The sequence below is a fragment of the Dipodomys ordii genome, unplaced genomic scaffold (genome assembly GCF_000151885.1).
Source record: "Dipodomys ordii isolate 6190 unplaced genomic scaffold, Dord_2.0 Scaffold197, whole genome shotgun sequence".
Taxonomy (NCBI): domain Eukaryota; kingdom Metazoa; phylum Chordata; class Mammalia; order Rodentia; family Heteromyidae; genus Dipodomys; species Dipodomys ordii.
The window spans coordinates 446,712-461,971 of record NW_012267413.1 but is presented as its reverse complement, the minus strand read 5'-3'; the positions used below and the strand labels follow the sequence as shown (position 1 = coordinate 461,971).

General features: G+C 44.8%; 1 protein-coding gene across 1 annotated transcript in view; it reads right to left on the bottom strand.

The window, feature by feature from the left end:
* Positions 1–5,609: 5,609 nt before the first annotated feature.
* Atp7b (ATPase, Cu++ transporting, beta polypeptide) overlaps positions 5,610–15,260 on the bottom strand; it is a 52,583-nt gene continuing 42,932 nt past the window's right edge. The window contains exons 15-21 of the mRNA XM_013034816.1: positions 13,997–14,027; positions 13,624–13,767; positions 12,227–12,369; positions 10,539–10,742; positions 10,342–10,459; positions 8,744–8,846; positions 5,610–7,195 (exon numbers count right to left, since the gene is read on the bottom strand). Coding sequence (XP_012890270.1) covers positions 6,922–7,195; positions 8,744–8,846; positions 10,342–10,459; positions 10,539–10,742; positions 12,227–12,369; positions 13,624–13,767; positions 13,997–14,027 — 1,017 coding nt within the window. The 3' untranslated portion in view covers positions 5,610–6,921. The remainder of the gene's footprint in view (positions 7,196–8,743; positions 8,847–10,341; positions 10,460–10,538; positions 10,743–12,226; positions 12,370–13,623; positions 13,768–13,996; positions 14,028–15,260) is intronic.

Sequence of the window (15,260 nt, the reverse complement as noted above, 5' to 3'; positions counted from 1 at the left end):
CTCATCTTCTCAATTCCACCATTCAGACAATAAATATTTTCCAAAAGCTGACATCTTATTTCAGGACATTCCAGATCTTCCCCCAGGTCCTTCCTTGGGACATCACAGCAGCCTCATTCTAGAAGAGACTGCCTTTCACAAGTGTGAAAGTGTCTACTAGATGCCACAAGTTGTGCTAGGCACTTTACACACATAATTGCAATTAACCTTCACAAGTCAATGAAGCAGTTGCATTCATTTTTATACTGATTTGAAATCTTAGCATGGCAGTGACTTCCTCAATGGGAAGAACCAAGGTTTTTCACTCTTTTGTTTTGTCATATTGTGGTTTTTGTTTTTGTTGGTCGTGGGGCCTGAACTCTGGGCCTGTGCGCTGTCCCTCAGCTCTTCAGCTCAAGACTAGCACTCTACCACCTGAAATACAACACCACTTCTGCTTTTTTTTGCTTATGTGGTGCTGAGGATCGAACCGAGGGCCTCATGCAAACAAGCACTATACTACTGAACCACCTTCCCAGCCCCATACTGTGGTTTTGAACTCAGGGTTAGGCAGATACTTTACCATTTGAATCATGACCCCAGCCCTAAATTATAGGTTTTGTGTGTAAGGAGGAGGGGTTTACTAGGGTTTGAACTTAGATCTCTCCAACTCCAGGAACAGTGATTTTAATGTTCTATGCATTTCGTGGACTTTCATTGGAATGTCCTTCTCTGAAAGCAGGGTATGCCATGCTATTGGTCATATAACAGGACCCCGGGAAAACAAGAGAACCAGGGGTCCAGCCTGAGGTATAACAGCAAATGGACCAAGGTCATTCTACTTAGGTGAATTTCTACCAACAGTCCATACCATCTCAGAAGCCCATTTGGGGGGATGGGAGAGCTCAGTGGTACAGCCCCTGCTCAGCATGCATTAGCCCCAGGTTCAATCTACAGCAGATGGGGTGAAAAGCAGACCTTTAAATAGCAGCACCTCCTTCTCCAGCTCAGCCAGGGAACATACAAAGACAGCTTTTACCTCCTCAGGGGGAATAGAAAGGGCTGGATTGTTTTGTCTTCCTAGAATACACGGTTCATAACACCAGCAGCTAACCCCCGCTGAGCACTCAGGATGTGGCAGGCACTATTGCATGACTTTATCCAGATGATCTTATCAAATACTCACAGCGAGGCTGAGAAAGAACTATTATTATCCCCATTTCTAGAGATGAGACACAGAAGTGCTCAATCACACTTGGCTATTTTTTTCAAATGCCACAAAGTAAGGTGATCTGAAAGAGACAGGACCACATACTGTGGCTTGTTGAGATTACCTGAGACCATCAGCCACTTGGTATGTGGTGATGGTTTCTTAAGCATTTCCTCCTTGTAGGTCAGGACAGTGAAGAGAGCAGTTCTCATCAAACATATGAGCAAAGACAGGTTCAGAGAAGCCCTCCTTGGGGACAAGTGGCCTTGGGAAGAATCAATCTTCAGGCCACCAGGGAACAAGCTCTGGAAATGATATTGTTTATGATATTGTTTATTGGGGTACTGTCCTCCAATTCCATGTAAACATGAGAATGTTAGAACCACCCAAAATATGGCCAACATTCCTTTGAAATGTTACTATTATCCAAATTTGCAAGGAACTAGGAAGCTCAGATTCACATAAGAATAGATACGGACAGTGACTATGGAGTCATCTTATACTCTGAATCTTGGCTGCAAGAACAGATAGTGAATATATTACAGGTCAGAAACACCCAGGTACCAGAGCTGAATTCAAGCCTCTTGCTCCTTCCGCCCCCCACCTTCTCATTATGATGACATTTACTTCCATTTCCAACTGCTTACAAAGAAATGATATGGAGATTCGGCTCCTGCTGCAGACTGGGATGTTGGTTTGGTCAGAGAGACATCTGGTGGTGTTGGAGACAAAGCGCACGAAGACAATCCTCACCTAAGCCAAGCACAGATTCACCTTTGTGGGGAGAAGACTTTCTCCACAGCAAGCACAATGGATGGCAGACTCTGGGGCCAGAACTGAGAGGGTTTGAGTGCATCAGCTGTCTCCAAGAGAGCCAGCTCAACCACCCTAATGCCTGGTTTCCCATTAGTGGAAATAGAAAGTGATGGCAATTGCTTTCAAAGTCATCTCCAGGACTGGAGGCACAGCCCTGAGGACAGAATCTGTAGCACACCAAAGCCTGATGGCATCTGTCCTTGCCTGACATTCCTGAGACCTGGATCAGCCCCCAGCTGGTCATTCCTGAGGCCCACTGAATCACCTCTGAGGTCAATGGCTACAATGCAGTCTAGAGGTTGAATAAGAAGCAGTAAGGCACCGGGTGCTGCTGGCTCACATCTGTAATCCTTGTTACTCAGGAGGCTGAGATCTGGGGATCTTGGGTCAAAGCCAGCCCTGGCAGGAAAGTTCATGAGTCTCTTGGCTCCAGTTAACCACCAGAAAACTAGAAGTGGAGCTGTGGCTCAAAGTGGTAGAGTACTAGCTTTGAGCAAAAGAGCTCAGGAACAGCCCCTAGACCCTGAGTTCAAGCTCTATAACTGACAAAAAAGAAAAAGAAAAAAAGTAATAAGGCTTTGCTTTCTCGGTATCTTGATGCAATCCACTCACAAAGGACACTCTTCCACAAAAACTATATTCACCAAGTTTTCCTCCTTAGGCCTGGGTGAATTATTATGCCAGCCTTTCCTGCCTACTTTCTATATTTTACATTGTTTGTTTGGCACTGGGACTCAAACCCAGAGCTTTATGCATACCAGACAAATGTTCTACCACTGAGCTCAGTCCATTTTGTTTATGTTAAGAGATGTAATATCGATTTCTATTTTGGAGAGAGAAAAATGTTGAATTTCCATCGATTCTTGTTTGCATTTAGTCCTTGGATGATGTTTCATTTCTGTGTTTTCATCATTTTGAGTAGAATAAAGGAGATGCTAGGGTTTCTCAGGATTACTTAACATTCTCACGTTCTATCCTGTAATTTCAGCACTTATTGTCTTCACACAAAGGAGAAGGGCAGACAAGTAGACATCTCCCTCTGAAATGAGCCCAAACAATGGTGCTTATGGCCCTACCCAAGTGAAAATGAAGAAAAAGGAGTGGCTTTTCCCTGCCAGCTCACAGTACTTTTCAGCACCAAATCAGCTTTCCCACACAACCAAGTAAAAAAGAGGGATAGAGAATGGGCAGAGGCCACTGCTTACCGCATTTCCTAAAGTACTTGCTCCCATGAAAGATGGTGACCAAAGGGAAGGTTGTGCACAAGTTAATTTTTATAACCCTGGGATTGTAGGTATGCTAGGGAATGTATGGAATGAAATATTAATGGGAGTTTGTTTTGGGGGGTGATATTAGGAATGGAACCCAGGGCCTTGAACATGCTAGGCGAGCACTTTACCACTGATCTAAACTTATAGCCCACTGAAATTACTTTTTCTTTCTTTTTATCTTTTTTTCTGTCGGTCATAGGGCTTGAACTTGGCCTGGGCGCTGTCCTCAGCTCTTCAGCTCAAGGCTAGTGCTCTACCACTTGAACCATAGCACTACTTCTGGTTTTCTAGTTGTATATTGGAGATAAAAGTCTCATGGAGTTTCTTACCTTAGCTGGCTTTGAACTGTGATCCTCAGATCTCAGCTTCCTGAGTAGTGAGGATTACAGGCATGAGCCACCAGCACCCAGACAAAATGACGTTTTTTTTTTTTGTCGGTTGTGGGGCTTGAACTCTGAGCCTGGGTGCTGTCCCTCAGCTCTTCAGCTCAAGGCGAGCGCTCTACCACTTGAGTTACAGCGCCACTTCCGGTTTTCTGGTGGTTTATTGGAGATAGTTGTCTCATGGTCTCTCCTGCCTGGGCTGGCTTTGAACCGCGATCCTCAGATCTCAGCCTCCTGAGTAGCTAGGATTACAGGCGTGAGCCATCAGCGCCCGGCTACAAAATGACTTTTTTAAAGCATCCCCTGACCCTTTGCAATCAAGTCATCTTTTATCTAATTAAATTATGTGATTGGCAGCTTTAGATTTCCTTAAAACATATGAAGGCCACTTTTATTAATTTTGGTTCCTTAATAAAATAGAAGAATTTAGGAATCTACTTTGTGAAATGTCAATTTCCAGATACCATTAAAAAATAACTAGAGTGATTATTAAAAAGGTAGTCATAATTCTTCATTGTCCTTTTTAGTGTGTGTATGTTGGTATTGGGGCTTGAACTTAGGGCATCTCTCTCTTTCTTTTGTTCAAAGCTGGCATTCTACTTTTACTTCTACCTTTACTTCTGATATCTTTGGTGGTTATTTGGAGATGAGAGTCTCTCAGTTTTGTCTGCCTGGGTTGATTTAGAACCCTAATCCTCAGATCTCAGGCTCCTGAGTAGCTAGGATTACAGCACCCAGCCTTCAGTAAGGTCTTACTGATTGAAAATATATCTAGGATGGACAGATGCTATAATTTAGACTGGTGATAAGGAATCCTGTCAGGAAAGTTTTGTCTTCAAAGAAGTTGAGTTCTTCCTAAGGTAGTATTCCCTCTCTGGAGTGAGAAAGGTAAATAACAATAGAATATTCTAACCCTGGACTGCAAGAAATCCTTCAGGGCATGTGAGGCCACAAAACACACCAGCACATAGGAGTATTCAAGGCTGGCCATCCAGCTCTGCCACCTTATTGAGCTCCAAGGTAATCACCTCTACGATTCAACAGAAAAATGCTGAGGTCAGGATGTAGATATTGGTGGTCAGGTTCTCAAAACCAGGTTAAGGACCATGTTGTCAGCATACTTCTGGAACCTACTGCATTTTTCCACTCTTACAAGTGTCCTTGTGTGGGTGACAAATTATGCTGCCATCCTTTCTAGGTGTTAGTTCACTTCTGGTCTCCTGGAAACCCTAAATGCCTACAAAACTTTCCTTGCAGATCCCCATTCCATATTTTCTTATTTACCTATCCTGCTCTTTAAGGTTCAAAGTGCCCCAAACACATTCCTCCTGATTACCTCTTTGGAGACAAATTTTCTAGAGAAGTTCATGAGGGCACAGGTGGGGTAATCATACTCTGGGTTGCCTTGGCACAGTGGGACTGCCTCTCGCTCTCCCAAATACCATTGAGGCTGGCCACCTGCAGCATTCAGGAGAGAACTGAGCCAGTGGTAGGTAGAGTCATGTCAACATGGTTCTGGCCATCTTCATGTCACAAGTTAAAATCCTCCTATCATATCCTCTAATGGCATTGGCTAAGCCAGCTCCTCGTAGAAGTCTTCATTGGAGACAGGCCACATGGGCTGGGCAGCTGCCCACACAGACACAGGCAGCCACAGGCAGACTTGTGGGTGAATAAAATGAAACTTTATTCTCCTAGTTCATGGAAAGTCTTTTGACATGGGAACTACTATCTGACCAAACACATCCCTGGCACTTTGCATATCTAAAAAGTTACTTTCTGTACAATCATATAAACATTTTCAGGTCCACATACAAACATGATGATATGGCCCAGGAGTTAAAAAAATTACAATTAGCTTCAGTACAAAATGATTAGCCTAGTTTTAAAACAGAATATAAACAGGGCAGAATGGGGACAGAGAATATGAAGGGGCTGGTGGAGAAAGGCAGGAAAACGGAAAACTGAACTTGGATTTTAGAAGCCAAAATCCAGCACAAACTACATTATATGTAAAAACTGAAGCAACTACCATGTAAATGAGAAAAGATATCATGCCCTGATGTATTCTAAGTTGATACAACTAATACAACACCTGGCAGACCTGCTCTTCCAAGAGTAAAAAAAACCTTCATGTAGTTAATCTTGTCAGGCAAATTGACACTTAAGGCAGCAGCAGAGCACAGAAAGATCTTCAAAGCAACAGACCTGGAATATGTATTGGCTATGTGATTCTGGGCACCAAACTCAGCCTCTCTGAGCCTTGCTTCTGAAATGTACACAATAGTAGTGGCCATGCTATTTTGTGGGGGGAGGGGAGAAAGGGGGAATTACAGCAAAGCTTGGCAAATAAGTGAACACAACAAATAACTAAAATTGTTTTTTTGTGTGAGGCCAGGGTTTTACCTTAGGGTGAAATGATTCTGATCTGCTCCAGGGGTTCTGTCGCTAGGTGACAGGGAGTTTATTATAGGCACACACCTCCCATGGGACACCTGCCTCAGGAGCACATGGGATGCTCTGGGTCGTGAGTTCTTGAGCCCCACGGGAGGCTGGATAAGGACTACTGGTCAGGCTCTGAGGCCTTACTCAGCTTTTCAGCAGCAGCATGTGTGACTGCAGTGGGTCTTGGCCATAAAGGACCTTCCTCAGCATGCAGAAGGATGTGGCAGCTGTCATCCCAGGTGCAGGCTAGGGAGCAGACTTGGGCTACAAGTGCAAAGCCAGAGAGCATTTAGAGACGTCCAAGGGGAGAGCTCTGCTCAGAGGATAGGCAGGCACATCATCCCCACTGTCAGGGATGCCAAGTATGCAGGACAGAAAAGGAAGAGATGATGCCAGCAGAAAACAGGTGCACTTGAGGTAAATTGTGGTCTCTGACCCACGCAGCTCATGGGTGTTGTCAAAATAAGCCCCATGCCGAGGCTGAGGCGAGGTTTCTGGAGAGGCCCAACTAGGTTCTGTTTCTTGCTTTGTTTCACAGGTGGCAATCCCAACAATATAAGCAGAGCTCTGAGAAGAGCACTGACTTCCTCTCCTCTTCTGTAGTCCCAGAGAGGTGTAGCCTTGCCCACACCAGCGGCATAGTATGGGCAGGGGGGTTCTAGGCAAGGCCACATACCACAGTAGGGTTAGCAGAACATCCATCAAGTGGAAGTTCCAAGGCTATGGTGTGCTTTATCCACCCCACTGCTGCTAGTAGGGGCTGTGCCAGCCCAGGGAGGGGTGCAACATCCCTCGGAAGGAGCCCGGCCCCTGGCTTTCAGATGCACTGCTCCTCATCCCCATTACTAAGGAGCAGAGACCACTTGTCCCCACTGTCCTCTGCTGCGGTGCCATGCCTAGATGGCCTGTCAGACGTCAGGGAAGACAGAGACACCTGGCTGATGTAGCTGACTTGGTCCCATGCCGTGGCTCTGGGGGAGTCCCGTCGCCGGTCATCCATGCCCACATGCACACTGACCTGGGATGCACTCAGGGGCTTCATGCGGCCATGGGCCTGCGCCTCGTACCTCTCCACATCAGGCTTTCTATAGCTGGAAGGCAAGAATCGAAGAGCATCTGAGCCCTACAAACATAAAGCTCATTCCCCCCACTCCTTATATACATCTAGTGAAAGCCTTCATGAAAGACAGCAACATGAAGAATTTATAGGTAAAGAACTTAAACCCAAGATGAGCACTGGTGGCTCAATATTCCATAATGTTCCATGATTATTATGTAGTCCTACCTACTCAGGAGGCTGAGATAAAAGGATCATAGTTTGAAGCCAACCTGTGCAGACAAGTCTGTGGAACTCTTATCTCCAACTAACCACCAAAAAGCAGAATTAGGTAGTAGAGAACTAATCTTGAGCAAAAAAAAAAAGCTAAGGGATAGCACCCAGGCTGTGTTCAAGCCTATGACTGGCACAAACCCTGACCCACCCCCCAAAAACCACCTCACTAAACTCCAATATTCAGGTAAATTTCACCTGATTCCAAAACCTCCTACATAGGCACCTTGCACATAGTGGGCTGCCATTTCTTAAGTGATTGCTCAATAAATAAATGAACATCTTTTTCCCTCTTTCATTGCAGTGCAGGCCCAAAAATAGAACCCAGGGCTTTAGCATGCTGAGTAGGCATTCTGTTGGTAAGCTATACATTCCTAGCCCCGGAACATCTTGTAGTGCGTGCGCGTGTGCGTGCGTGCATGCATGTGTATGTGTGTGTGTGTGTGCGCCAGTCCTGGGGCTTGAACTCAGTGCCTGGGTGTTGTCTCTGAGTATTTCTGTTTAAAGCTAGCACTCTGAACACTTGAGTCACAGGTCCACTTCCGGGTTTTTGATGGGTAATTGGAGATAAGATATGTCTCATGGACTTTCCTGACCTGGCTGGCTAAAAGCCAGGATCCTCAGATCTCAGCCTCCTGAGTAGCTAAGAACATAAGCATGATTAACTAGCACCCAGTTGACCATCTTATTTATTTAGCCAGTCCTGGGACACGGACTCAGGTCCTGAGCACTGTCCTTGAACTTCTTTGCTCAAGGCTATTGTTCAATCATTTAAGCCACATCACCACTTCTGGTCTTTTCCATTTATGTGGTACTGAGAAATCAAACTCAGGGTTTCATTCATGTGAGGCAAGCACTCTACCACAAAGCCACACCCCCAGCCTGAACATCTTTTTTAAAAAGAAAAAGTGGGGCTGGGATGTAGCTCAGTGGCAAAGCACTTGCCTAGCAAGTGCAATGTTCTGGATTCGATCCCCAGTATCAAAAAAGAAAAGACCAAAATAAAACACCAAGTTAAAATAAAGGAAAGTTAAAACATAACGATTCTGTATTTACAAGATACCCACATAAACAGTCCAATAAGTGATGACTGTGTAAGTGGCCAATGACTTGGTGTGGTACTGAAAATCAATACCTAAATCCACTTGGACTGCCTCTTTGGACTGCCTCTTTGCCTTGGATACATGATTGAGAATGGAGAGTGCACAGGTATCTCAGACACAAAGTAGAGTGAAAAGGCCCCGAAGAGTTCCTGTACAGGGTGAAAAGGCCTTCAGAGAACTCTGCCACTGTCCCACTCAGAACTCACCATTTGAGCTGCAGAGACGAGAGCACTACAGACACAGAGGAGGCTGCCATTGCTGCTGAGCCCATCCATGGCTGCAACACAATGCCAATGGGCATGAAGACTCCTGTCAAGGGGAGGAGATACACTCACCTGGCAGTCCAAGGAAAATCAGGACTCTACCTCAATTGCCCCTTGGAGCTGTCTCTCAGGGGATTCCCACATAGGCACTCAGAAAGGTTTCTACCCAGCAGCCTCTGGGATAAGACCATCCTAGGAAGCTGGCAGGGATCCATATTGCATCCCCTGATTCAGAGACTGGGAACCACCATGACAGGGAAGAGGGAGAGTAGCAGAGGTGCAAGAGCCTGTGTCCTGGAGACTCAGTTTCACAGGATATTTCCTGTGCTATGCTGTTGATGGCCACAGTCTTCATCCACACTGATTTTTTTCTGGCCTAGGGGGTTCTTAAAAAGGAAATGAGAGCCAGGTCCCAGACAGAACTAGGAAACTTGGGCTTAGTACAGCCAACAGTTAAGTAAGAGGTACAGACACAGGAAGGAGTGTACCTAAGTTGGCTGTTGGCACAAGAAGGATACCTATTTGACTCCCCAAGGTGAAGGCAGACTTGACCATCCTTGAGATGGGGTCATCAGTCAGACACAAAGAGGAACGAAGGTAAGAAAGTCATGTTTAAGAACTTTAGGTCTCAGCCAGGCATGAATGGCTCAAACTTGTAATCCTACCTACTTAGGAGACTGAGATCTAAGGATCACAGTTTGAAGTCAGTACAGGCAGGAAAGCCTGTGAGATTCATCTCTCATTAATCAGCAAAAAACTGGAAGTGGAGCTGTGGCTCAAGTGGTAGAGCACTGGCCTTGAGCAAAATAGGTAAGGAACAGCACCCAGACCCTGAGTTCAAACCACATTATTAGTACAAAAAACAAAAAGCAAACAACTTCAGGTCTCTTCAGCCCACACAGAAGCACTATCTTTCTTGGTTTCCTTATTTTTTGCTGGTATTAGATTTGGACTTAGGACCTCACACTTGTTCAACTTGCTTGCACATCTGGTGCTCTACTACTTGAGCTATGCCTCAAGTGACTTGAGCTGGCTTTTTTCTGGTTATTTTGGATATGGAATCTAGTGTATTTTCTGTCTGGGTTGGCTTTGAATGATTATCCTTTTGACCTCAGCCTCTTGAGTAGCTAAGATTAGAGGCATGAGTCACTAGTGCTTGGCGAGGATTTGTTCTTAAGACATGTTCTGAGATACAATCATTGTGTCTAGTATGTATATGTAATATTCCATAAAGCTACATGATAATTATTTTCAGATTGTTATATTTTAATAAATTATTCTGAAAACAGGAACATTCTAAATAAATGGCCAATCATCTTAACCAGCTTTCTAGAATGATCAAAGTAAACTAGGATTTAGGGTCCTCCAAGAATTTTCTCATTTGCTATTCTAGATGTATTTTAGATGTATAAACACCAACCTCTCCACGTGCATCTGACAAGCTACCCAGTGAGGTAGGCAACTAGTTCTGTGAGAATCTAGCAGAGGATCTGGTCACAGTGGAGCCAAAGCTCAGAGCAGGTGAGTCCTGTCTCACCTACCTGCGGCAATGGGTATCCCAACCATGTTATAAATCAGTGCCAGCACCAGATTGACCCGGATCCTCCGGACAGTCCTCTTGGAGAGATGGATACTTGCTACCACATCCAGGAGGTCATTCTGTAGGAGAGGAGCACACTGAGTAAGGGGCCCTCCATCTGCCCTCCCTACTCTCCTGATTGGATGCAGCAGAGCTCACTCTGATAAGGACGACGTCAGCTGCTTCGATGGCAACATCTGTGCCAGTCCCAATGGCAATGCCCACATCAGCCTGAGCCAGAGCTGGGGAATCATTCACTCCATCTCCCACCATGGCAACTTTCTTCCCTTTGTTCTGGAGCTCCTGGACCTTAGCCACCTTGTGAGAAGGTAACACCTCAGCAAAGACTTTGTTGATGCCAACCTAAAAGGAAGAAAATTAATACCTAAGGTGGGCAAAAGCAGAAACCTCACATTCCCTTATCCTTTTTCCTTCAGTCTCTAAGTCATCGGTCATGTTGTCAATTAGACTGGAGGTTGCAGGGCACAGGAATCCTGCTCTATTTCAATGTGGCTTAAATCCAGCCCCTCCGCCATCCCCACCTGTCCATAGAACAATCTTCTGTAGGCTTCCTCAGCTGCGTGTCCAGAACAGCAACCATTTGGTCATGATACTCTGCTACTTCAGCCCTTTGGTGGATGCTATCCACCTCCAAGTGCCTAAACTGTTAGGGTCCACCTTCCATGATCCTGTGAATCTGGCTTTTGTCTACTGGCCCACACTTAGCACTGCACTGTCCAGCAATCTATAGCCACTAGGAATCACTGTGCCATTCTACATCCCCAGTGGATTCTCAAGTGGCCTGTTCTTCCCTAGAAAAACTCAGTTTTCCTCCCAATCTTCCATCTCTACTCTCACTGGCTCTTCATCTCTTCCAACTCTGGCTCAAGCATACTCCATGCTTAGGTAAATTGTTCCTTGCCAACTGCACACTTCTGCAAAAGGCCTGAGCACTCAGAGCTGGGTCACTGATCCAACCTCCTCACAGGACTGTGCTCAAAGCAGGACCCTCTTTACTCCTCTGTGTAGCTCCAGTGGCTGACCCTGTGTTAGGTAATTGCTCAATGGATGAAGAAGCTGTAAGCTAGGAAAAGTGGAGAGAATACTTAGCAAGCTCATCATTAGCAAGATAAGATTAATGCACTGAGAGGTACTGTAGTTTCCTTTTGAGAAGCAATGAACTTTCACAAGCAGATAGCCATACACACTTGAAATGGGCACAGGGTGTGGTGAAAGTACCATTTTCAGAAATTCACACTATATTTATTGTTGTGGGTGGCTGAGGCTGTCCAGTAGCTACCTAGCAGTACTGTCTGTCCACATGCCCCCAACTCAGAACCAATGGACACAGGAGAATGGTGCAAAATTAAATCATTCACTCAAGTACATAAATGAGCCCTTAAAACTCCCTTATCAGGCTGGGCAGGTAGCTCAGTGGTTGAGTGCTTGCCTTGCAAGCACAAGGCCCTAGGTTCAATTCCTCAGCACCATGTAAGCTGAAAAAGCCAGAAGTGGTGCTGTGGCTCAAGTGGTAGAGCGCTAGCCTTGAGCTGAAGAACTAAGGAACAGTGCCCAGGCCCAGAGTTCAGGTCCCATGACCAAACAAAACAAAAGAAAACCAAAACAAAACCCTCCCTTATCATACAGTTGACTCAGCTTTAATTGTAGTTCTCAAGCCAGAATCTTTTTAGGAAATGCTTAGAGAATACTGGAATTGCTTTTTCCAGGGATGTAGAAAGGGGAAAGAGCAGAAGTCAAGTTTAGCATGAATACAGTAGTGCATTTTTCCTATTTCTGCTTTTGTTAGGTTAACGCAATTGGTAATTTCAAAAATAAGATGCCTATACCTGGGTGGCAATGGCTCTGGCTGTTTTCCGATTGTCTCCTGTGATGAGAACCACATCTACACCCATGTTTTTCAGGGTGTGCACAGCCAGGGCAGCCTCTGATTTGACAGCATCTGCAATGGCGATCATCCCACAGAGCACACCTGGAGCAAACAAACCACCCACAATCAACAACAGTGTGGGACTGAATGGCCCTCGAGCAAGCATGACATTAGAATTTATAATGGCTGTCATCATATAAGGTCACATACAAAAAACAAAACATATACTTTGGTATGTGACATAATATGGTTTAGACCTGCCTTTGCTTCCTTCCTTCCCTTTCTTTTTTCTCCTCCCTTTCTTTCTCTTTTCTTCCTTCCCTCCCTCCTTCCCTCCCTCCCTCCCTCCTTTCCTTCTTTCCTTCCTCCCTTCCTCCCTCCCTCCCTTCTTTCTTTCCTTCCATTTCTTCTGTCATCTTCCCATACATATATAGAAGTATATACATGACTGCCAAGAATATCAGAATGCTCATAGCTCCATGAGGGCAGGACTAGGAGTGATGGGTGATTTCATTTTTTTATACCCCTTGGAATTTTCCACAAGATATATACATACACTACTTTGCAAAGTTTGCTATTAAAATATGAGAAATATAACAAATTTAACAAATGTTAAGTAATAAGCATCCAACATAGATGTCCTTCCTCTTTCTTTTTTTCCCCTGAGAAGTCTTCAAACACAAAAACAGGAGAGCTCTGGGTAGAGGTGTGAATGGGAAGAGAGTAACAGTTTATAATGGCACAGAGCCTTTACTTGTGTAGATTCTGGCTTGAGAAGCTGAAGGGACTTGTTGGGGGTAGGGAGGGAGGCTTATAATGACTTAAGAGAAAGGAAAACCAGGGAATTGGAGAAGAATAACTTGGCTGGAGTATTCATAACATAGTGTTGTAAATCATTTCTTATCTGCATGTTGTTTTATTTCTATTAGTAGGACATCAAGTTACCAAGTGAAGGTTCTCATCTCTGAGGCATGCAACCCAGGATGTACTTGATGTTAAGACATGTGGGGTCAAAAGAAGCTCTGAGTCCACTGATGTGTGTGGTCAGATAGTGGACAGTGGCAGAGGCTTCATATTTAAAGGCATCCTGAAGTTGGGAAGCAGATCCCTATTTAGTCTATAGTGATGAATGAGGATGATTTGAACTGGCAACTTGAATAGAAGCAAAGATGATGCAGTTTAGAATTCCAAGAGCAGAAGACAAACACAAGAGTAGACATGGCTCTGGGTCAAGGTGGGGATGGTGAGAAAGGAAGGCCCCAGAAAAACAGAACAAAGAAAGATGGAAAAGGAAAAGGAGGCCTCTTTGCCTGAACTGTGTTCTTGTGGGTGTGGAAGGCTTGGGCAGGAAGCTACCGTCAATAGCCACCAGGATGGCGGTCTGTCCTTTCATCTCATGACCCGTCATGGCATCACTGATGTCACTTGAGATGGTTAAGCCATTGCGCCTCATCCATTCACGGTTTCCAATCAGCACAGAGAAGGTCTGGGGGCCTGCATCTATTCGAAAGAGACTAGTTAGTCCTAAATAGCCCAGCATTTTTGCAGCATTTAAAATCTACAACCTGGTAGGCCCTCTTGCAACACCACCCTTAAGGGACCACCAGGGAAAAGGTTCCATTAATGTGTAGAAGACTTGGGTATCAATCAAAATGGAGCATTAGTAATACATGGTATATGTGTAAAGATGAGGTAAACATACATACTAAACATCAAGTACTGTCCTTACCTGACTTTACTGTTATCTGCTGATTCTTTTTCTACATGGATTAGAGGTAGATAGGTTTCAGACCAGAACAAACAAAGTGGTTTCTAGATTCTTTACTGCTTGGTTTAAATGACATAAGGAAGACCAAAAAATAATCAAGATAAATCTTTTTCATCCTATGTTTTAAAATAATGCCTCCAGAAAGAGTGGATGAGTCTTCTATCTGGCACATTCTAATCATTGTGCCCCTAACTTAGACACTAACCAGATCCTAAGTGCTCTAATGAAATGGTCACCATAAGGTCTTAATTGCTAAAAAGTGGCAGGTGGAGCTGGACTCTGGTGGTTCACATCTATAATCTTAGCTCCTTAGGAGAGCTAAGGATCACAGTTTGAAGCCAATCTGGGGGACTCTTTTTTTTTTTTTTTTTCTTGGGTCCGGTCGTGGGGCTTGAACTCTGGGCCTGGACGCTGTCCCTCAGCTCTTCAACTCAAGGCGAGTGTTCTACCACTTGAGCTACAGCGCCACTTCCGGTTTCCTGGTGGTTTATTGGAGATAGGAGTCTCACGGTCTTTCCTGCCTGGGCTGGCTTTGAACCGTGATCCTCAGATCTCAGCCTCCTGAGTAGCTAGGATTACAGGCGTGAGCCACCAGCGCCCGGCTCAGTCTGGGGGACTCTTATCTCTAATTAAGCACCAAAATGCCAGAAGTGGAGCTGTGGCTAGTCTTAGGGAAAAAAAAAAAGAAAAAAAGGGAAGAAACAGCTCAGGGACAGTGGCCAGGCCCTGAATTTAAGCTCCAGGACAGGCACAAAAAAAAAATGAAAAAAAGAAAAAAAAGTGGCAGTTGTCTTCTAACAATATCCTCTAAATCATGATTTACCTATCAACATACTTAAGAAAAAAAAGAAACTAGGCAAGGGGGTTTTAGGCACTGAGTATTCCCTATCAGCTTGAGGTGACAGTTGACAATTTGTTCTTAGAGTAGGAAAAGCAGCTGACACTCTGAGCAGTGTCCCTTCTTGGTTTGGGCAGACCATTTCATTTGATTTTCTGACTTTGTGTCAACTCTGCAATTACTACACATCCCACTAGAGTTTATACATGGGAAAGAAACAGGAAGAACAAAAGTAGGCTTCATCTTGGGGCTGGGAAGGTGGCTCAGTGGTAGAGCCCTTGCCTTGCATGCATGAAGCCCTGGGTTCGATTCCTCAGCACCACATAAGCAAAAAGGAAAAAGCCGGAAGTGGTGCTGTGGCTCAAGTGGTAGAGCGCTAGCCTTGAG